This window comes from Microtus pennsylvanicus, chromosome 1 (assembly GCF_037038515.1).
Source record: "Microtus pennsylvanicus isolate mMicPen1 chromosome 1, mMicPen1.hap1, whole genome shotgun sequence".
Taxonomy (NCBI): Eukaryota; Metazoa; Chordata; class Mammalia; order Rodentia; family Cricetidae; genus Microtus; species Microtus pennsylvanicus.
Window position 1 is genome coordinate 75,529,902 of NC_134579.1, and position 23,000 is coordinate 75,552,901.

At 39.4% G+C, this 23,000-nt stretch overlaps 1 gene segment (V, D, J or C); it reads right to left on the minus strand.

The window, feature by feature from the left end:
• Positions 1-10,017: 10,017 nt before the first annotated feature.
• Positions 10,018-10,506, minus strand: LOC142844604 (Ig lambda-1 chain V region S178-like). The segment is given in 1 exon segment: positions 10,018-10,506. A coding segment is annotated over 1 exon segment (489 nt).
• Positions 10,507-23,000: the final 12,494 nt, after the last annotated feature.

The following is a 23,000-nucleotide window of genomic DNA, read 5'->3' on the forward strand; positions in this document are numbered from 1 at the left end:
TGGTGGATGAGGAGAAAAAGAAGAGGGGTGAAGGGGAGGGGTGAGGAGAACTTGAGGGAATGGGATAGATGAGATGGAGGAAGGAAAGAGATGAGAGCAAGGAAAGAGATATCTTAATTGAGAGAGCCATTACAGGGCTAGCAAGAGACCTGGCTTTAGAGAAATTCTCAAGAATCCACAAGGATGACCCCAGCTAAGGCCCTAAGCAACAGAGGAGAGGGTGCCCGAACTGGCCTTGCCCTGTAGTCAGACTGATGGATATCTTCAATATCAGCATAGAACCTTCATCCTGCAAATGAAGGAAATAGAGGCGGATACCTGATTAGAGCATTAGACTGAGCTTCCAAAGTCCGGTTGAACAGTGGGGAAGTGAGAATATGAGCAAAGAGGTCATGACCATGATGGGTACAGCCACTGAAACAGTCTACCTGAGCTAATGAGAACTCACCAGCACCAGCTGGACTGGGAAGGAACAGCATAGGACCAAACTAGACCCTCTGAATGTGGTTGACAGTTGCATGGCTGGGACAGACTGAGGACCCATTGGCAGTTGCACCAGGATTTATCCCTACTGCTTGTACTGGCTTTTTGGAAACATGTTCTTTTTGATGGATCCTTACTTAGCCTAGATATAGTAGGGAGGGCTTTGAACCTTACCCCCAAAAAATGTGCCTTACATTCTCTGAGGAGTGGATGGGTGGTGGGTGGGGGGTAAGTGGAGGGAATGGGAGGAGAGGAGGGAGTAGGAACTTGGATGGTATGTATAATGAAAAAAAGATAGTTTGTTTTCTTTTATAAAAAATAAAAATAAAAAAGAAAGAAGACCGAGTGCCAGTCAGTGGTGGTGCATACCATTAATCCCAGTAGTTGGGAAGCAGGAGCAATGAGGTTTCTATGAGTTCAAGACCAGCCTAGTGTACAAAATCAGGTCAAGGACAGCCAAGGTTACACAGAGAAATTCTGTCTCAAAAATATAAAATCTCTAGTGAGCAACTAATATCCTCTAATAATTAAATATATACCTTAATGTTTGTCTTTTAGGATCTGTGTTACCTTAGAATGATTTTTTCCAGTTCCATCCATTTGCCTGCAAATTTAATGACATAATTTTTTTAATGGTTGAGGATTAGTCCATTGTGTAAATGTACCACATATTTGTCTTTTTTATATAATCTTCATTGAGGGTCTAGGTTATTTCCATTTTTCTAGCTATTATTAATAAAGTTAGTATGAACACAGTTGAGCAATGTCTTTGGAGTAGGAAGTTGAATTCTTTGGATAAAAATTCAAGAGTGAGTGTACTAGTTGGCTTTGTGTGTAAACTTGAAACAAGTTTGAGTCATCATAGAGGAAGAATCCTCAGTCAAGAAAATGGCTATAAGAGATGCGGCTCTAAGGTATTTTCTCAATTATCAACCAATAGGGAGTTCCCAGTTCATGGTAGATGGTAAAATCCCTAGGTTCTACAAGAAAGCAGGCTGATATATGAGTTCAGGGCCAGCCTAATCTCCAAGAGCTAGTTCCAGGACAGGCTTCAAAGCTACAGAGAAACCCTGTCTCAATTTTTAAAAAAAGCAGGAAGCAGGAAGTTATGTGAGCCAAGCCAGTAAGCAGAATCCTTAGGTGGCCTCTGTATCAGCTCAAGCATCCAGGTTTTAACCCTGCTTGAGTTCCCGTTCTGATTTCCTTCAATGAGGGACTATGATTTGGAAAGGTAAGCCAAATAAACCTTTAATACCCAACTTTCTTTGTGGTTTTGGTGTTTCATTGCATCAATAGAAGTCCTAACTAAGACCCTGCCTCTTTAGGTAGAACAATTCCAAATTATCCGAAGAAATGCCATATTGATTTCCAGAGTCATCTCTGGTCGATCAAGCTGTGGATGTCTGCCCTGATCAGGAGTTGTGACATGGCAAGAGGAAGGCTGTAGGACTGGGAATAGAGTGGTATGAACTGGGAGAGTGAATAAGGGGGGATTTGTGGGCCAGGGCATGAGTGGCCTCTGGTGCAGCAGTGGCCTCTACATGAGACAGGTAATTTTAAGTAGCTTTTATGAAAACATCTGTCCTAGTTTCTTTTATGTTGCTGTGAAAAAAAAATATTGTAAGGTAAGGCAACTTGAAGGGAGGGAGAATTTATTTGAATTCACAGTTCCAGATTATAGTCCATTATTGCAGGGAGTTCAGAGCACAATGCGCCTTAGGCGTCTGGCCACATCACATGCACAGTCAGGGACCAAAAGAAATAACTACATATACAATCATTGGCTGGCTTGTACTCAGCTTAAATTCAAGCTTATAGAGTTAAGGACAGTCTTCCTAAACATTGGTCTTCCCACATAAAATAATTGAGACAATTCCTCAGGCCACCCCAAAGTAGAAGAAGTCTACTTTGAGACTCTCTTCTTGGGAGATTCTTATTTTGCTGAATTATCAGCAAAGCTTGTCATCACAACATCATTATCATAAAAAGTGCTGAAATAAAACATTTTGTAGCTTTAAAACTATTGAAGGCCTCTATGAGCTTCTCTACAGTAATAGAGACACTCTGAGCCTAGGGAGACGTAGCCATATGGTAAGAAGACAGCAGTTATCAGACTGCACCAGGGTGTTTGTGTTCTACTTCCCCATCTGTTTGTGCCATTGTGTAAATGATCACCGTACCACAGAGCACAATAATACACAGCCTCATCCTCAGGCTGGGCCCCTGTGATGGTGAGGGCTGCCTTGTCTCCAAGCAAGGAGCCTGAGAATCGGGCAGGAACATGTGGGACTCTAATGTTGGTATCGCCTATCAAGCCAGTGTATACCTGGTAAGATTTTTCTTGGACCCACTTGGCATAGTTACTGGTGGTAACAGCCCCAGCACTAGAGCCACAAGTGAGTGTGACTGTCCCTCCAGGAGATGTGATGAGTGAAGTTTCCTGAGTCACAACAGCCTTGGAAATGGCCCCTGCAAACAGGAGAGAAATCCAGTGGTCAGTAGCAAAGCAGAGAAAATATGTGCACTGTTGCATACCCACTCCAGCCCAGAAGGGTCCCCTGACCTGTGCAGTGAGCCAGAAGTGTGATCAAAACAGAAATCCAGGCCATGACTCACAGTCCAGGTCTGTTCCTTTCAAAGTTGTTGAGCACTGGGCAGTGCCACAGGGCTAACTAAAATGCCTAACATGGAAGGGTGTGCACATTAATGCAAATGAGCTCCTATTTCAGGGTGATTATATGATGTCAGGCAAAAGTTTTTGAGTTGACACAAATTTATGAGAGCATAGGTCAGAAGTGTTACTGTTAGCTTCTTTTGCTTTTCTAGAGCCAAAAGTATCTTCGGTCTGGTGTCCTAGAGGGTCCTCAGCAGGGCAGGCCATATTCTATCATGTTTTATACTACAGAGAATTATTGCAATATATAGGCCAATATAAAGGAGTGAATAAATAGAAATGGTCAAGACATTTAGAAGAGCTCACAGCAAGGTAAGGATGGAAAAGCGACTTGCAGGTCATCTGCTTCTTCCTCCCATGTTTCACGTCATGGAAGACATGTATAGTAAAATGGGTCTAAATCAGCAGTATCAGATGACTGTGATGCCTCATTACACAGGCATAAGAGGAACTGGTGAATGGAAAGACAACAGTGACGTCTGGCAAGGACGTAAAGAAAGTGGGTCTCTGACCCATTATGGAAGTGGCAAGCATTTCAAAAGCAGTCCATTTTACAGTCAGCATCAGTTTATCATGTGGCTCGCCATTCCGCTCAAGTGTGTTCCCACATTAACACGTGGAAATATTGATGCAAGCTAAAATTATTCATGGTTCAGATAACCCAATAACGTGGAAGGTAACAAAGAACCCATAGTATATCTGTGTTATGATGCCGTGCACAGAAACTAGACAGGATCAACCGCATGTACACACAAGCATGTAGCTGAGTTTTTTAATCACCTTGTGAGCTTTTTGAAAATTATAATTTTGGAGTGTAGACGCTGATTTGTGAAATAAAGGGATACAGTGTTAAGCAACAAAGTAGATGACTGGATGCAAGGTGTTTAGGATGAATGTATAGGTAAAAAAAAACATAGGGTGGCAGGAAAAATCTAAATTTTCATTTTCTTAAAGTATATATATATATATATATAAGTATATATACATGTACATGCATATCTATGTTGTGTGTGTATATATATGAATATATATATATATTTGCTTCCATACTCAAAAATAAACATTTTATAGCAATTACATATGTGTGTGTGTACTTGCCAAACTTTGCCTTGAACATGGATATGTATTTTATAAAAATTACAGTTCAATAAAATTGTTTTAAATTTATAACAATAAAATAATTCTGAAAAAGATATTGACACCAAGCCCATTTTAGAACTTCTTCACAAAAGATTATATGTTGAAATATGCTTACCAAAGCAGAATAAATCTCTTGTCAATTGTATTTTTGTTCCACATGATACACTGAATTACTTCTAAGACGATGTCAATACATAAGAGGCAGTATTTGTGCCTCAAGGCAAGAAACCACTGACTGGCTGACACAGAAACTGCTAAGTGGCTCTTCCCATGAAAACCATAGCTAAGATTCTCATTGAACAATGAAAATGAGATGTAGAGTGGAAACTAGAATTAAATCAAGAAGAAAAATTGCTACTGGACATATCAACAGGAGAGGTGTGGAGAAAATTTGGAGATGATAGAACTCCTAGAACTCAGTGATTTAAAAGTCAGATTTGACTTGGGTATGGTCACAGATAGGTTTGGACCTATCCTGTGTCCAGAATTCATTGTATCAAAAATAATATTTCTAGCAATGAATTGATACATGAATAATTCTGTCACCCCGCGTGACAGAAATTTTTTTTTGAAAGGAATTACATCTGAGCAGTGGGGAAGTACAAACAGGAGGGAGTGCAGGCTGAGATCTCAAGACCTTTGCCTAGCTTTGCACAGGACTTCAAAGTAACATAGCATAGTACTCTACTAGCATGGAGAAAGATGGGGTAGTAGTGACAGAGTTGTTGACAGCGCTGAAATGACAGCGGAGGAAAGAGGATGTCTCATGAAGCCCCGGGGCATGAAGGAATACCTTGTGGCCACTGCACTGTGAATCAGCATGTCTGGCTTCTACTGGTCATGTTAACAATCTTGAGCATATAGACATGCATGGTAATGACTTCAGACAAAAAGACATGTGCCCCTAGACTGATTTCCAAGTCTCCCTGTACCTTCTTGGGATTCGCTACAGTATCTATTTTTGTAGAAAAGGTTTTTGCTTTTTTACTCTTGTTTATGAAGCTTTTAATATCTTGATTCTGTCTAGGAAGTGTGTCAGTGAAGGACATTCAAGAGATACAGAGCAAGTGAACCCAAGATTTTCTCTTTGCTTTTCGTTAGCTGTAACATTGTGTGGAGGATTTATGAATTGTATTAAGATGAGTTGGAGAACAGTAATAATCAGCCTCATCCATAGGATATATTCTAGGAATGCACAACACATTTGCAATGTCCAAGGAATCTTTGGCCACAAAAAAGTGCCTGGGGCCCCCCAGGCCATGTGATAGATCTAAGTCTGTGTGGCCATGCAAGAGATTTCTGAGGAGACTTGGATTCTCCTGGAATCAGAGAAGCAGAGCTCCCTCACTGAAACCACTGTTCTGGCTGCCAGTGGGTGTACCAGTTGTTCCAGAGGACACACACTGAGGGTAGCTGAGTCAGAATGGCTTGGCAGAGGGAACCCACAAACAATATGAATATAAATGCAGTAGAGACCAGAGTAGATGTTCCCTTGGATTGCTGGCCAACATAGACAAGGCTGAGCCGGAATTGAGACCTGTGGATGCACATTCCAACCTGTGACTTGAGGGAGAATCAGGAGGAAGGGCATGGTACAAGGACTGAGCTCTTGACCATTACCATGAGGTGTCCCTGGCTCGGGTCTCATTCGATCACCTCCTCATGCCAGACACAGAGACTTTCCTGCCAATGGGTTTCCATCCACATTTCCCTCTGCTCCTCCCACTGCCTTACTGCTGACGTTCAGCTCACACACACTTAGGAGGATGGAGGTTGACTTACACACTGGGGACCACTCAAAAGGAAGTACCTGCTGAGCAACATGAAGTTCTGCTTAGAGGCTAGAGAAGACGAAGCTATTGATTACTAATAAGTGAGCAAATGGCATCTCTTCTATGCCAAGCCTCTTTTGAGGAAATGGTACTTAATTTACCGTAAATGCAGACTGGCCCACAGTGCCTGCTGCTGGTATCAAGGCCCATAGTCACCATGGCCAAGAGGCTGTGTTCATTTTCTACCTCACCTCATCTCCTAATCTACTGAAACATTCCTAATTTCTTAGTTGTGAGATTCTGATATGCTGTGTGTAATTCTGTAGGTTCTCACCACCAAGAGTGGTCTTCCTTGTGAGCTCTCTCTGCTGTGGATTGTGTAAACATGAACTCTTAACAGCCTTCTACCACCTGGTCCTCAACACTTAGAGCAGTTACACTGTGAGAGACAGGTGCAAGAGGCCCTGTGTTGTGTGCTGTGGATTTGCCCCTGGGAGGAAGCAGCTGCTAAAACAATGTAATGGGCCAGTGAGCAACTGTACAGGGTAAAGTGAACCTAAACAGTAGGATCTCTGAGACTTTTGATGGGTCATAGTTCCCTCTAGTGGCTTCATTATTCTCACTGTTTCGGGTTTTAATCATTGAACCACTGTTTACTAATTTTATCTGAAAGCTCTAAATTTATTTTCCAAGAAGACTTGTAATCATCACCTTTCCTTCTTTAATTTCTTTTGGTTTATAGTTATTTCTCTTCTTTTTGAGAAATTAACCCCAAACATTTTAGATTGGGAATTTTAATTACCTGTAAAAGAGCCCGAATTGACTAGAACAATTTGCATGTGGCTCTTTTGCCAAAGACTATGTCAGCACACATTCCAGGATATTCATCACAGTCTCATCTAGTGACCAATAATTGCAATCAGTTGTAACTTGCTATCAAAATAATGATGGCAGGTGTTCCCTATAGTCATACATTTTCACAGCTATATTTATTCCAATGTTGTATATGTGTATGTGTACATGTGTGTTCACGCATGTATTTCTGTGTTTATTGGGAATAGGATTATAGCCCACAATGTTTTTGAAATTTATGTATGTTTTTCACGGTGTATAGAAAGGTTATATGGTTTTGTGGTTATTTTTAACCATTCCACTTTGATGAATTCATGAGTTGTGTAAGGTTTTGTAGAGTGTTTAGAGTCTCTTACATAAAGAATTATCATCTGAAAATATTTTCCTATTTCTTTTTTAATTATTTCCCTATTCCTAATACTTTGAATACCTTCTCCTATATTACTGCTTTAGCTGAGACTTTAAGGATTAAGTTTAATAGATTTGGGAGTACAGATGGAGTTATAGATACCCTTTTCTTATTGATTTTAGTGGGAATGCCTTGAGTCCCCCCCCATTTAACATGATGTTGACTTTAAGTGTTTTTCTTTTTGTTTTTATTTTGTTTTGTTTCTTTTTTATTATGTAGTGGTATACTCCTTTCCTCTCTAGTCTCTCTATGACGCTTTTAAATGTTTAATTTATTTAAAAAAACAACTACCTTTTCTCATTTTAGATGCCAAATCCATTTCCCACACCCTCCCCTCCTCCTGCTTCTTTCACCTGCCCCCCTCCTACCACTGCCCTACTCCGCATTCACTCCTCAGAGAAGTAAGGCTTCCCATGGGAAGTCAACAAAGTCTAGCATATTGCTTTGATGCAGGACCAAGGCCCTTCCCCACTATATCTAGGCAGAGCAAGGTATCCCTCCATTAAAAAAAAAATGGGTTACAAAAAGTCAGAACAAGCAGTAGGAATTAATTCTGGTCTCACTGCGTGTGGTCCCACGGTCTGCCCCAATCATACAACTGTCACCCACATTCAGAGGGCCTAGTTTGGTACTATGCTGGTTCCCTTGCCATCAGGCTGGAGTTGGAAGACTTCCATTAGCTCAGATAAGCTGTTTCAGTGGGTATCCCTCCCTCCCCTTTTCCTCTCCTCCTTTTCTGCCTTTCTTTTTTCCTCCCATACATGCTCCCATTTTTTTTTTGAGAAGATATTGTCTATTACTTCTTCTCAGGGAGATCTATGTATGTTTCTCTTGGGGTTCTCCTTGTTACTTAGCTTCTTTAGGATTATTGACTATAGGCTTCTTATCCTTTGCATTATAGCTAATATTCACCTATGAGTGGGTATATACCATGTTTATCTTTCTGGGTCTGCATTACCTCACTCAGGATAGTTTTTTCTAGTTCCATCCATTTGCATGCAAATTTCAAGATTTCATTAATTTTTACAGCTGAGCAGTACTCCATTCTGCAAATGTACAATATTTTCTTTATCCATTTTTCACTTTAGGGGCATCTAGTTTGCTCTTACATTCTGGCTATTACAAATAATGCTGCAATGAACATAGTTGAGCAAATGTCCTTTTAATATGGTTGAGCATCCTTTAGGTATATGCCCAAGAGCAGTATTGCTGGGTCTTGTGGTAAGTTGATATCCGATTTTCTGAGAAACTGCCATAACTGATTTCCAGAGTGGTTATACAAGTTTGCATTCACCAGCAAAGGAGTTTCTCCCTTATGCCACTTCCTCTCCAGTATAAGCTATTATTGGTGGTTTTTGTCGTAACCATTCTGCCAGGTTTAAAATGGTATCATTTTCATTTTGATGCACATTTCCCTGATGGCTAAGGATGTTGAACATTTCCTTAAGTGTCTTTCAGTGTTTCCCACCATCCACATCCTCTCCAGCATAGGCTATTGTTGGTGTTTTTGATTTTAGCCATTCTGACAGGTGTAAGATGGTATCTCAAAGTTGTTTTGATTTGCATTTCCCGGATCACTAAGGAGGTTGAACATGATCTTAAGTGTCTTTTGGCCACTTGAACTTCTTCTGTTGAGAATTGTCTGTTCAGTTCAGTACCCCATTTTTAAGTGGGTTAATTAGAATTTTAATGTCTAGTTTCTTGAGCTCTTTATATATTTTAAGAGAACAATGTCAACTCCAAAGGATTCCCTTTAAACAATAAGTTCAACTGGATACATTTAGACGTAGTGCTAACTAGTTGTAGCTATTGTTGTCTGTTTACTTGAATTTTATGATCATATAGAACCATTATATACAAACTAAAAGAAATTGTGAGCAGATACTACATCCAAAAGCATCAGTGTATGCACAAGTTGTTGCAGATGTGGAGAAGGAACAAGGCCCAGGAGGCTGAGTATCCATCACTGCCTCTCATGCCTCTGTCACGTTGAGAAACCAGCTGTGCCAGACTTGAATGTAATATTCAGACTCCCAGGTTAGGTCGGAACTCAAAGGTGTGCACAGTGCCTATATTACCAGATAAATATTAAGAATCTTAGAAACAGCTGGAGTTATTAGAAATAGTCTTGAGGACACAAAAAAGAGGCCACCACTCCCACAAGAGCACCTCAACAAGGTAAGATCTGATCAGAAGGGTGGATATTCACAAAAATGGCAGAGCAAGCTCACGTGGACAATAAGACCTCCACCATTTAACCTTAACTAAAGGATAAAGAATGTTGTCCTCATTAGCTGAGGTCCAACTTCACAGTGTATTTTCCCATTACAGGTCATCATTATTGCAGGGAACTCATAGCAAAAGGATCTTTAGAATCTGATCACATAACACACAGTCAGCAACCAAGAGAAATGACTACATCTGCAATCATTTTCTGGCTTGTACTCAGCATAACCTCAAGCTTATACATTTCAGGACAGTCTACATAAACAATGGTGCCACTAAAGTAGTCTTCCAATATCAAACAAGAGAATTCATCAAGTCATCCGAAAGTAGATAAACTCCAGATTGAGACTCTCTTCTCAGGAGATACTATGTTGTCAAGTTGTCAACTAAAGCATGCCATGACAACATCATTATCACAAATTGTGTGGAAATAAAATAGTTTGTAATTTTATATAATAGCTTTATGATGTTCTCTGTGATAATGGAGAATATACACTCTGATTTAGGAACATGCAGCCATATGGTAAGAAGATAGCAGTTAGAAGACTGTACCAGGGTGTTTGTGTTCTATGTCCCCATGTATATGCGCCATTGTGGAACAGACCACAGTAATACACAGCTTCATCCTCAGGATGGACTTCTGTGATGGTGAGGGCCACCTTGTTTCCAAGCAGCGAGCCTGAGAATCGGGCAGGAACACCTGAACCTCTATTGCTGGTCCTATATATCAGACCAGTGTATACCTGGTCAGAATTTTCTTGGACCCAGTTGGCATAGTTACTGGTGGTAACAGCCCCAGTACTGGAGCCACAGGTGAGTGTGACTGTCCCTCCAGGAGATGTGATGAATGAAGTTTCCTGAGTCACAACAGCCTGGGAAATGGTCTCTGCAAACAGGAGAGAAATCCAGTAGACAGTAGCAAAGCAGAGAAAATATGTGCACTGTTGCATACCCACTCCAGCCTAGAAAGGTCCCCTGATTTGTGCAGTGAGCCAGAAGTGTGATCAAAACAGAAATCCAGGCCATGACTCACAGTCCAGGTCTGTTCCTTTCAAAGTTCTTCAGCAAAGGGCTAACTAAAACTCCTAACATAGGAGGGGGCATGCACATTAATGCAAATGAGCTCCTCTTCTATGCTGCTTATAGAATGTCAGGTGAATGTATTTCAGTTGACACAAGTTACTGATCACCTATTTATAATAATAAAGATCAAGAGCATTATTGTTCAGCAGCCTTTGCTTTTCCAGAGCCAAAAGTATCGTCTATCTAGTGTCCTAGAGGGACATCAGTCTTGCAAGTCATGCTCCACCAAGATTTGTCCTACTTACAGTGAGAAACAGTGAAAATCATTGGGTCATGCAGGCATTTCAAAGCAGTCCATTCACAGTTAGCATCACACTTTGTCATGTGGCTTATCATTATGCTCAAGTGTGTTAATTCATTAACACATGGAAAGATTAATACAAGGCAAAATGATTATAGTTCAGAAACCCAAATATCTGTAAAGTAACAAAGAAACTGCAGTGTATCTACATAAAGATGCTTTGCACAGAAACTAGGAAGGATCACATGCTAATACTCACAAACCTATAACTAACTGGGTGTTGAAATCATCTTGAGAGATATTTGAAGCTTGTAATTTTGGAGTGTAAGTGCCTGTTCCTGAAATGAGGGCATGAAGTTTCAATCAACAAAGCAGATGACTAGATCCAAGATTCATGAGATAAATTTACAGGTAATAGTGTAGAGTGAAAGAGAGAATCTAAATTTAAATTTGTTAAATAATAATAATGTATGCATATAAATGTGTGTATATATGCTACTCAAAAATAAGTTTTATATAAATTATTTGTGTGTGCACATAGCAAAATTTGCCTCTAATATGGTTATATATTTTACACAAATTCCAGCTAAATAAACTTATTTTAATTGTATTACAATAATGTCATTTTAGAATGATATTAACAAGTCAATAGAACTTCTTAACAAAAGATTATTAATAGACATATGGTTATCAAAACAGAATGATACAAATCTATTGACTGCTGTTTCAGATGCACACGATAAATGAATTTTTTCTAAGACTATATCAATATTTGGGGCCAGGATCTGGGTCTCAGTGCAAGAAAGCCCTGATTGATAGACAGGGAAGCACATAAAGGGGCTCTGCCCATGACAGCCAGAGCTAACTTTCTCACAGATCAATGAAAGTCAGGTGTGGAGTGGAAAATCAGAGCTAAATCAAGAAGAAAAATAGCTACTGGGTATGGGAGAATGATCTGTATTCTGTCAATTATATTTTAAATAAACACTGATTGGCCAGTAGCCAGGCAGGAAGTATAGGTGGGACAACCAGACAGGAAGTATAGGTGGGTCAATGAGAACAGGAGAATTCTGGGAAGAAGGAAGTTTCTTGTGCAGTCCTAGCCCAGCCACAGAGCAAGCAAGATGTGACTGCCTCCCTGAAAAAGGTACTGAGCCAGTGCCTAACATAAACAAAAATAATGGTCTAATATAAGTTATAAGAGTTAATAAGAACCCTGAGCTAATGGGCCAATCCGTTTATAACTAATGTAGACCTCTGTGTGATTTCTTTGGGACTTAACTATCATGGAAACCGGGCAGGACAGAAACCCAGACAACAACTAGGCATATCAACAGCAGAGGACTGGGTGTGAAGAAAACATGGGGATGCCAGAATGACCAGAACTTGGTGATTTGGTAGTTAGATTTGACTTGGGTATGGTCACAGATAGGTGCTGACCCCATCCTGTGTCCAGCATTTATGGGATGGAAAATTTGTACTTCTAACCATGCCATGATACAGGAATAATGCTATAACCTTGAGGACAAGTGGATCCAGAAGTTTCTTTGAAAGTAACTACATCTGAGCAATGGAGAAGTATAGAAAAGAGTGGCTGCATGCTTAGGTCTCAGACCTGGCCTGACATTGCTCAGGCTCTAGCATAGTAAAGCATGGACACAGATGTGATAGTGGTGACAGAGTTAGTGACAGTGCTGAACTTGATAGCAAAGAAAAGAGGATGTCTCATGAAGCCCAGGGCTTTAAGGAATATAGTGTGGTCACTGCATTGTGGCTCATCATGTCTGGCTTCTACTAATCATGTTAACAATAGTGACCATAGTAGACACGCATAGTAGACAAAATGGCATGTGCCCCTAGACTGATTATCAAGCCTCCCTGTGCCTTCTTGGGTACTCGTGGTTATTCATGGTGTATCTTTTGTTATAGAACAAGCTTTGTGTTTCTTTTCACTTGTCTATCGACCTTTTTAATATCTTGATGCCCCCTAGGAAGTGTGTCTGTGAAGAACAGTCAAGAGATACAGGGCTTATGAACCCAAGATTTTTCCCTCCCCTTTCTTTAACTGAAACACTGCAATGAGTATTTATACGGTTGCATTAAGATGAATTTTAGAACAGTAATAATCAGCCTCATCCACAGGCTGCATTCTAAGTGTGAGCAACACCTTTGTAATGTCTGAGGAATCTTTGAACACAAGCAAGTTGCTGGGGCCCCCGGAGTCAAAAGATAAATTCAGGTCTCTGTAGTTCTGCAGGATATTTTCAAGGTGTTTTGGATTCTCTGGGAAGTAGAAAAGCAGAGCTTCCACACTGAAGCCACTGCTCTAGCTGCAGGTGAGTGCAGCAGATGCTCCACAGGATACAGACTTAGAGCAACTGAGTCAGCACAGCTTGGCAGAGAGAACCAACAAACAGAATGAGGATAAATGTGGTAGAGACCAGAGTAGATGCTCCCATGGATTGCTGGACAAGATGGACAAGACTGAGTAAGAACTGTGACCCATTGATGCGCATTCCTAGCTGTGACTTGAGTGAAGAGAAGGAGGAAGAGCCCAGGCATGAGAGAAACAGCTCCTGACCATGGGGTGGCCTGGCCTCAGATCTCATCGTATTCCCTCATCCTGCCTGACATAGAGCCTCACCTGCCAGTGTGTTTCCATCCATGGTTGCCTCTGCTCCTCCCTCAACCTTAGTGCTGATGCTAAGTTCACACACACTTAGGAGGATGGAGGTTTATTTAAGCACTGGGGACCTCTCAGGAAGAAGTGCCTACTGAGCAAGGTAAAGGTTTGTGTAAGGGAGTCTTCCAGGCTAGAGAAGATGCCACTACTGATTTCTTTTTTTTGAATAAATGATAATTATTTCTGCTCCATAGTTCTATTAAACATGTCCATACAATATGTTTACATTTTAAAAATAGACCTTAGGTACAATGCTATAGAATTATTATACTGTTATAGTCCAAGTTGCTTTTTGGTTAACAGTTCCACATTACATTTTCTTTTTTTGACTTTTTAATAACGTTTCTTTCATTTATTTTACATACCAACCAGTTTACCCTCTTTTCTTCCCTCCTCCTCCCTCCCCTTTCACATCTACCCCCCTTCCCATCCACTCCTCCTCTATCTCCATTCTGAAAGGGACAGGCCTCTCATGGGCCTGTCCAAAGCATGGCATATCAAGATGAGGTAGGACCAAGTTCCTCACCAGGTATGGGGAGCAAGTTACAAAAAAGCCAGCTAAACACCAGGAAGAGATCCTGCTCTCACTGTTAGAAGCCTTACTAACAGTTGATCTCTTAGAGTTTATCATGTAGCTTGGTGCTACATGATTGTCACACACAAGCAGAGGGCACAGGTCAGTCCCATGCATGCTCCCTGACTGTTGCTTCAGCATCCATGAGCTCCCTTGAGTTCAAGTCAACTCTCTCTGTGGGTTCCCCATCATGACCCCCTAGCTGGTACAATTCCTCCTTCCTTTCTTCTACAAGACCCTCTGAGCTCAGCAAAGTGCTTGTCTGTGGATCTCTGCCTCTGCTTCCATCAGTTACTGGATGAGTATCTCTGACGGGAATTAGGGAAGTTACATATCTGTTTACAGTAAATGGCCAGTTCAGGCACCCTCTCCACCATTGCTAAGAGTTTTAGTTGGGGTCATTCTTGTGAGTTCCCTAGGGGTTTCCCTGGCACCAGGTTTCTCCCTAAACCCAAGGTACACTCCCATCAAGATATTTGTTTTGTTACTCTCCCCCTCCAATCCCATTCCCGCACCTGCAGTTACTGATTTCTAACCAGTAAGCAAATGACATCTCCTCTATGCTAAGGCTCTTTTGAGTAAATATGATCCTTAATAATCAGTTTACTGTAAACACAGACTGCCTCACAGTGCCCCCTGCTGGTTACAGTGCCCACAGTCACCATGGCCAAGGAACTACATATTCATTTTGCAGTTTACCTGATCTCTGCATCTATTGAAGCATCCCTAGACTAATTTCTAAGTTGTGAGATTCTAATATGCTGTGCGTAATTTTCTAGGTTCTCACCACCAAGCTTGCTCTTCCTTGTGAGCTCTTTCTGCTGTGGATTGTGTAAACATGAGCTGTAACAGCCTTTGCCACCTGGTCCTCAGCTCTCAGAGCAGTGAGAGGCAGATGCAGGGAGGCTGGGCGCTCTGTGCTGTGTTTTTGCAGTGGGAGGAAGCAGCTGTTGTAACTCTGTAATGGGCCAGTGAGCAACTATGCAGAATCCAGTGAATTTGAACAAATGAGTCTCTGAGACTTCTGAGAAGGGCCACAGTACCCTCTGCTGGTTTCATTATTCTCGAAAATGAAATTATTATCCATTGAACCACTGTCTACTTATTTTATCAGGCAGCTGACATTTATTTCCCAAGCTGATTCGTAATCATCACCTTCCCTTCTTTAATTATTTTGGTTTATATTTATTTCTCTCATTTTTGAGAAACTATTTCTAAATTTTTTAGATTGGGAATTCTATCTACCTGCAAAATTCCCTGAATTAGAGGAGAAATTTACAAGTGGTTCTTTTGTCAAAGACTGTTTTAATACACATTCAAGGATATTCATTGTACTCACACCTAGTGACTAATTGTTGGAATCAGTTGTAACTTGCAGTCAAGATATTGTTGATTACATTTCCTGTAGGCATACACTTTCCTAGCTAGGTTTATTCCCATGGTGTGTGTGTGTTTGTGTGTGTGTGTGTGTGCTGTGAAGGGAATTATATTTTACAATTTTGTGAAATTTCCATGTTCCCTGATGTATAGAAACATTTGATTTTTTGTTTATTTTTAATCATTCAACTTTGCTTTAATTATCAGCTCTAAAACATTTTTGTGGAGTGCTAAAAGTTTCTTATGTAAAGAATCATCATCTGCAAATAGGGATTCCTTTATTCTTTTCCCATTTTTAGCCCTCTTATTGTTTTATCTTACTGCTTTACTCAGACTTTAAACACTAAATTGAATACATATGGGTGTGTGGACACCCTTGTCTTTTCTTGATCTTAGTGAGAATGCTTTGAGTTTTCCTCCCATTTAAAATGATGTTGACTATAGGTGGGTTTTTGGCTTGTTTGTTTTTGTTTTTGTTTTTTGTTACGTTGAGGTATACTCCTTTCATTCCTAGCATCCCTACAACTTTTTGAAATCCTTAAAGGTGATCATGCATTAATGCATAACTGGGCTAATAATTAACCACATGGAGGATGTGAGGACATTAGAGTAAAAAAAATCCCAATTTGTAAGAATTGTTTCAACTGTGCTATGAAGTCAGTGAGCAGACAATCTACCACAGAAAGGGAGAAAATCATTGCCCAGTACATGAGTCAGAGAAAAATATCTATAACATTTAAAAAGAGAAAGGTAAACATTAAACACCAAGAAGATGAACAAGCCAATTAGCAATGTATCAGATGAGCAGAGTCCTCAAAAGAAGAAATAAAAATTGTTAGTAAATGCTTCATAAAAATCATTCAACATCCTTAGCCATCAGGGAAGTGCAGATTAAAAGTATCTTAAGATTTCATCTCACCCTAGTTAGACAATCAATCATCAAGAACGGAAATAGCAGCAAATGCTAGAATGGAGGGAAAAGAGGAACTTCCATGCACTCTAGTAGGAATGCAAGGCCACATAGATACTGTAGAGATCAGTACTTAAAATGCCAAAAAAAAAAAGGATTAGCCGTATATCCTGGCTATAATTTCATGGATGTACACAAAATACTTTATAGCCTGCTACAAAGATACTTGCACATTCATGTTCATTGCCACCTAATTGCAATAGGTAGGACATGAAATTAATTTAGCTTTCTGGAAACTGACCACTAGTTAGTGAAAATGCCACACATGTACAAAATTGAATATTACCCAGTTATAAAAGAAAACTTAAATTATGACCTTTGCAACTGAGTGAATAGAACTAAACAAAAAAAATTAATAAAAAGTTATACTATGTGGGGTCATTCAGGCCAGAATAGACAAATGCCATGTACTTTCTTGCACAGGTGGGTGCTAGCTTCAAGTAGTATGTTTTCTGTGCTTATCCTGGAGTATATTGTATGGTAGCTTGAATGAGACAACTACCAGATCAGTTAAAAAACACTTTATAGCTCATGCTAGTGATGATGTAAAGTAAGTTGAAATGAACATTCATCCATTGCTGGTGGGAGGCAAATTCCCACCAATATATTCCTTGTATTGTTGCTAAGGAAAGCAACGAGGCAGTTACACCGGATGCTGGGAATAGACCTACTTCAAGACCCAGTTTTAGTGCCCTTAGACAAATACCCAAAGGATGCTTAATACTGCTACAGAGATACTTTATTTTTCCCCAATTAATTTAAATGCCAACTACCATCTCAAAAAAAAACACTTAAAGCTCTTAAAGTAAACCATAATTGTGCATCTAATTAATAACAATTCTTCAAAAAGAAGGCAGAGTCAGAGAAATGCCATGTAGCTGTCAGAGGAGATAAAACCCCAGAACCTTACAGGTAAACAACAGGCCTCATGGTACAATATACAATAATAGGAATGTGTTAATTTAAAATGTAAGAACTAGCTAAAAAAATATGCTTAAGCTATTGGCCAAACATTATTGTAATTAATATAGTTACTGTGTGGTTATTTAGGATTTGGCAGCCAGGAAACAAACAAGCAGCCTCCACCAAAACAATGTACTTCTTTAGAAATAACGTTTTTATGTTTTGACAGAAATCAGTTCAGTTTTTTAAGCAGAATTCATACTAATCAGTGTTACACAGAATTTATCAAGTATAAATCCACATTTAAAGTAATACTGTGGCTTTAAAAAATGACTACAAAATTATCCATTGTGGAGATTACTTTAGTAAATTTTCTATTGTAAAAAAAAAAACTCCTCCAAATTGGTATTATTTATTCAGGAAAACAGGTAGAAGAAAAATCAGTGAAATGCAAAATGAGATGAATTTGTAACTTTTGAGATGCCTCACAGAACTTGTATGGATGTTAGGATGAAACTGTGAAATGGTGGCAAAGATCCCCATAATCTAGCTTTCGTAAACTAGGCTCTAAATCCTATGCCTTTGATTCAGCCAATAGAGTCCAGAATTCATGACTGAAAATATGTACTCGAGTTACAGTTGTCTGCTCCATCCTTCCAATAGACGTGTTAATACCTAGTGCTGGTGTTCAACTGCAACAAGGACTGTTAGGCCATAGTAACCACATGACACCGGCGTTCATTTCTAGGATTCTCTCCCTTCAGAAATTCACAGCAACCCCCTCTTATAGTGAAAAGCCTAACACAATTTGAAATTTACATAATGATAATTGTCACAACTTTAAACACATGGTTCAGAAACATTAAAAGTACAGGTCTTTAGTAAATATCTGATTATGCTTGCCGCTATTGAGGTATTCTAGTCCTCTGTGCAGAAAAGAGATGTGCTACTATGTCACAGCTTAATATCCACAAAAGAATGCTCTATGAACATGTGCAGCTTAGGAGAACATCTAAGAAATCATGTACCGATTTTGTTTCTTTTCTTGCCAATAAGCTTAGGCTCATATTTATTTGAACCCAAAGAAAACTATTTTAGAAGTCATTATTTATATCTCATTGGTCCTTTAAAATTCTGTACAAATTGATTAGGGGATTACTATTCCTTTAGAAAAATGAAATAATTATATAAAGTGACTTGAATGAAGAAATGCTTTGAAACCATAGCAAAACAATTCTCATTGAACTAAAAGAAAACCATCATTGAAAAACTAAAATCATGTATTTTCCACGATGAAGTCTGTTGGATTATTTCAAGATCTGGAAAGAAAGTCACAGGTCAGTTTTATTGTACCAACCTTCATGGGGTTGCCCGGGGGTGGGGGGGAGAAACTTTAAGTGGAGAAAATTAACACATTAAAAGAAAACAACACTAATCAGGCATGTGGGTGACAGTTGCTGGATAAGAGTCTTGAAACAGGAGAATGCATTTAAAATATAAACTTTACCTCTTGACCAATTTTGCCCAAGACTGTCATGAGTATAACCACATAAAAAATAGAGATTGTGCTATCAGGATGGCTAATTGCTATAGAGTAGCCAGTACTAAAGTTAGAGTCTTTGAGATGATTTAACATTAAGTAGACAGTGATTTGCCTAAAATCAAACATTTTTAAACATATTTTCTTTTACTATTTTTTTATTTTTATATCCATTGGTGTTTGACCTACATATCTTTGTGGGGGAGTTGAATCCATTGGAACTTGAGTTAGAGAGAGTTGTGAGCTGCTATGTGGATGCTGGGAATTGAACCCAGGTCCTCTGGGAAGAGCAGCTAGTGCTCTTAACCACTGAGTCATCTCACCAGTCCCTAAAATCAGACTTCTAAAAGACAGATATCCAGTCCTGCTAGTGCAGTACCATTTCCATCTCACTTCAAATATTTGAGGGAATACTTAAAGTACATTGAAAGGTTTGTTTTTCATGTCAATCTATTCATAGAGCATTAGATAGATATTTTTGAATACCTATCAAATTTGGGGAGTACTTGGGAAATGTTTCTTCAGCTAGAGTTGAAAGACTAGTCAAACTTGCGTTTTCAAACTTTATTACTTCATTGCTAAAGAGTTACTTGCCTTGTAGCTTTTTACCCCAAAATCTTGAGAGATAAGCTTACAATGAAAAATATTGTAAATTCTGGATGCTGGGTGGCAGTGTTGTTTTGATAAACAAAAGCAATACTTTTGGTTTGTCAGCAGGACTGCTACAAGGTGAAAATGCATTCTCCTGATCATTCCAAATGATACACTGCCTCATCTTAACAAACCAACTCACACAAACCCTGAACGCAGCATGCACTATACAACCCACTGATGCTCATCAAAGGTTTATGGAAGCCAGTTGTTCTCCACGTTCCTAATATTGTGACTTCTTAATACAGTTCCTCGGGTTATGGTGAACCCCAAGCACAAATATAATAATTTTCATTTCTATTTCATAACTATATTTTTGATTCGGTTATTAATTATAATGTAAATGTGTTTTCTAATGACCTAGGTGACTACAAGTGGGCAAAGACCCACAGATTGAGAATCACCGGTATAAGCCCAGACTACCAACATTAGTCTCTTCAACACTTTTTAAGCTACAACTGTCGCTAATTATCTTCAACCTCACAACCAGAATTTACTTTCAATGAGTTAAGTTCCAGAAAGACTTGAACCAAAAAAGGGTAATCTGACAAAAGGGCAATGCACTTAATTCTTATATGAACTTTTTACATGTATTAAGACTGTTTAAATTATTTTTAATATAATTTCTTTATTGAATCTTTGGGAATTTCACATCATGCACCCCAATTCTGCTCATCTTCCAGTCCCTCCATATCCTTTCTTCCCCCAGCAGTGACCACCCAATGAAAAAAACCCATACCAAACCAAATCAAAACATACAAACAAACAAAAGAAAAACAAAAAACTCAAAAGAACAAAACGAAACAACAAAACCCTCTTCAATACTCCATCATTTCTGTCTCTCCATTATCTCTTCTTTCATCCTGACAGCATTGGAAGCCTCGGTGTGTCACACAGTCTACCATTGCTGCCAACTGTCTGGGTCTGTTATCTTACTGTAGCTGGGTCTGTGTTGATGTCTGTGGCCCATAAGAACCATGGCGAGCATGTGTGATAGAATCATAGGGTCATGTTAGGCAGGCCCTGCCCTTCACTGGCTCTGGGAAAACAGGCCCTGCCCTTCACTGGATGCTGCAGCAAGAAGAGCTGGCTCCAACCTCATGAAGGCTGGCACCTACACTCAGGAAAGATGGCCCCACTCTTAACCACAAGCAGAGAAGAGCTGACCTTGATGACATGGGCATAGAAGAGCTGGCTCTGCCTCTGGCCTGCACTGACCAGCTCAACTACCACCCAGGCCCACATCCAGGCTTGGAGTTGACCCACCCTAATGTCTTCCCCATCTAGGACCAGCTAGAGCTCATGAAGGGACTGCTTCTATGGAACAATGATCACAGGATCTTCATGACTCAGGATGTCTGAGAGGAGTTCCAGTGAGGATCCAGTGATGATGGTGTACCAGAAACCAGAGGCACTGAACCAGATCAATGACCCATTGCAATGAACATTTGCAAAGAAAACTCGTTGTTTAAATTATTACAAAAACATAGTAGTATATAAATATAGCCCAAATGGTAACTATTCCATATTAGGTTTGTCTTACCAGGAGAAGCTATTAGAAATCTACAGTAATTTAGCTAACGTGAAAATTTAGTGAACTTTCATTTGAAATTTTCTCTTGTCCTTTTCCCCATTTTCCCTCTTTTCTACTAATTTTGAGTATGACCGTGGCTAACCACAGTGGAAAGAGTGAGAAAGACTTTGTCAACAGTCTAACTACATTTATGAAGGACGACAAACTCCAGGACATGTTAGATGTGAATGAAGGGAAAGCCCATAAATCACCATAAGGTCTCAACTGAAGTTGTAATTACTAAAGAAGCCATGTATTATGCTGAGTGGATGAAAGACAAGTAGGGGATGGTTCAAAATCTCCATTACTCCAGTTCTCACCAACTATCATAATTGGTTAGAGAGTTAGAAAGAAATCAACTACATGCACTAAAACAAAGTCTTGGATCTTCAGTCTCTTTCACAGGCATTGTTAGTGTTAGTACAAAACACCTAGAATACAGGAACTTTCAGAAAAGAAGGTTTTCACTGTCATTTTAAAACAAGTATTTAAAATAAAGCTGACAGTTTGCACAAACAGGAAAAAATGGGTAACGCTAAAAGATTACTCTGTGTAATTTACAATACTTAACACTTTTCTTAAGTGTGCCTTAGCTGAAAGCTACAAATTATATTTAAATAATTAAACTTTTTGTCTTTACAACTAGTACTTTTTACCATTTTGCTCATCTTCTGTTTACGTTTTGAATTTCTTGAGCTAATGTATAGATGGCATTGTCAACACTCTCTCTTAACTTTGCTGTGGTTTCAATAAATGGAATCTAGTCACTCAGAGAATTTCACTCCTGCTTTTTCTCAATAGTAGTGAATATCTCCCAATGATTTATTATTATTTATGGCAAATATACAAAGAAAGCCCTCTGGCCCTCATACACTGGCCCCTGGTTTCTTTTGAACCGTTGTGCTAAGAATATTCATGAAACAGGTTTCCCCATCAATTACTACTTGCTTACTCTAGCAATTCTCTACTGTAGGATGATAATCATCCACAAAGTAATTCTGAATTATTTGTATCACCAGGACATTCTCGTCTCTACCACCAGCTCCAACTACCAAGAGTTTATATTCAGTAACTTAAAACAGACCTCTCTCTGTTCCTATATGTCTCTGACTCCACCATCACCTTTAGGAGCATGTACCTGTTATTCATGGTCCTGAAATGGAAAAAGAGCAGTTTCAGCCCTAGCCAGTAATACTTTTCTCAGTCACCTTACCTGCCACCAATTCTCTCTTCTGTGAGTTACTTTAGTTGTGTTTTCTTAACACGGCAATAGAAAAATAGCTAATACAGAAGTTGGTACCAGAGTGTGAGGTAGTAGTAACAGCTGACATACCTAAGCTTCTAATTTTTGTTTGGTTAGGACTGGTTGGTTGATTTGTTGTTGTTTTGTTTTTTTAAATGTGGAAAGCTTTGGGACTTTTAAGGAGAAAAGTGATAGGATGTGTGTGTGTAGTTCTTCATGGGTCAAACTAATCTAGAGAACAAAGACAGTGGTGCTAAGAACTAAATACAGCTTCACTGCTGGTGGGATTGCAAATGGGTGCAGACACTGTGGAAGTCAGTGTGGAGAATACTCAAAACTCTAAAGATATCTACCATCTAATCCAGCCATACTGCTCCCTGCGATGTGCCCCACAGGACTCGATCTCCTACTCCACAGATGCTTGCTCAGTCATGGTTATTACTGCTCTACATACAATTGTTATAAAATGAAAACAACCAAATGGTCTGCAACTGAAAATGGGTAAGGAAATTGTAATGTGTATGAAATACTATTCATCTATAAAGAAAAATTAAATCATGAACTTGGCAGGAAAATGGATGGAAAGATCATCAAGTGAAGTAACCC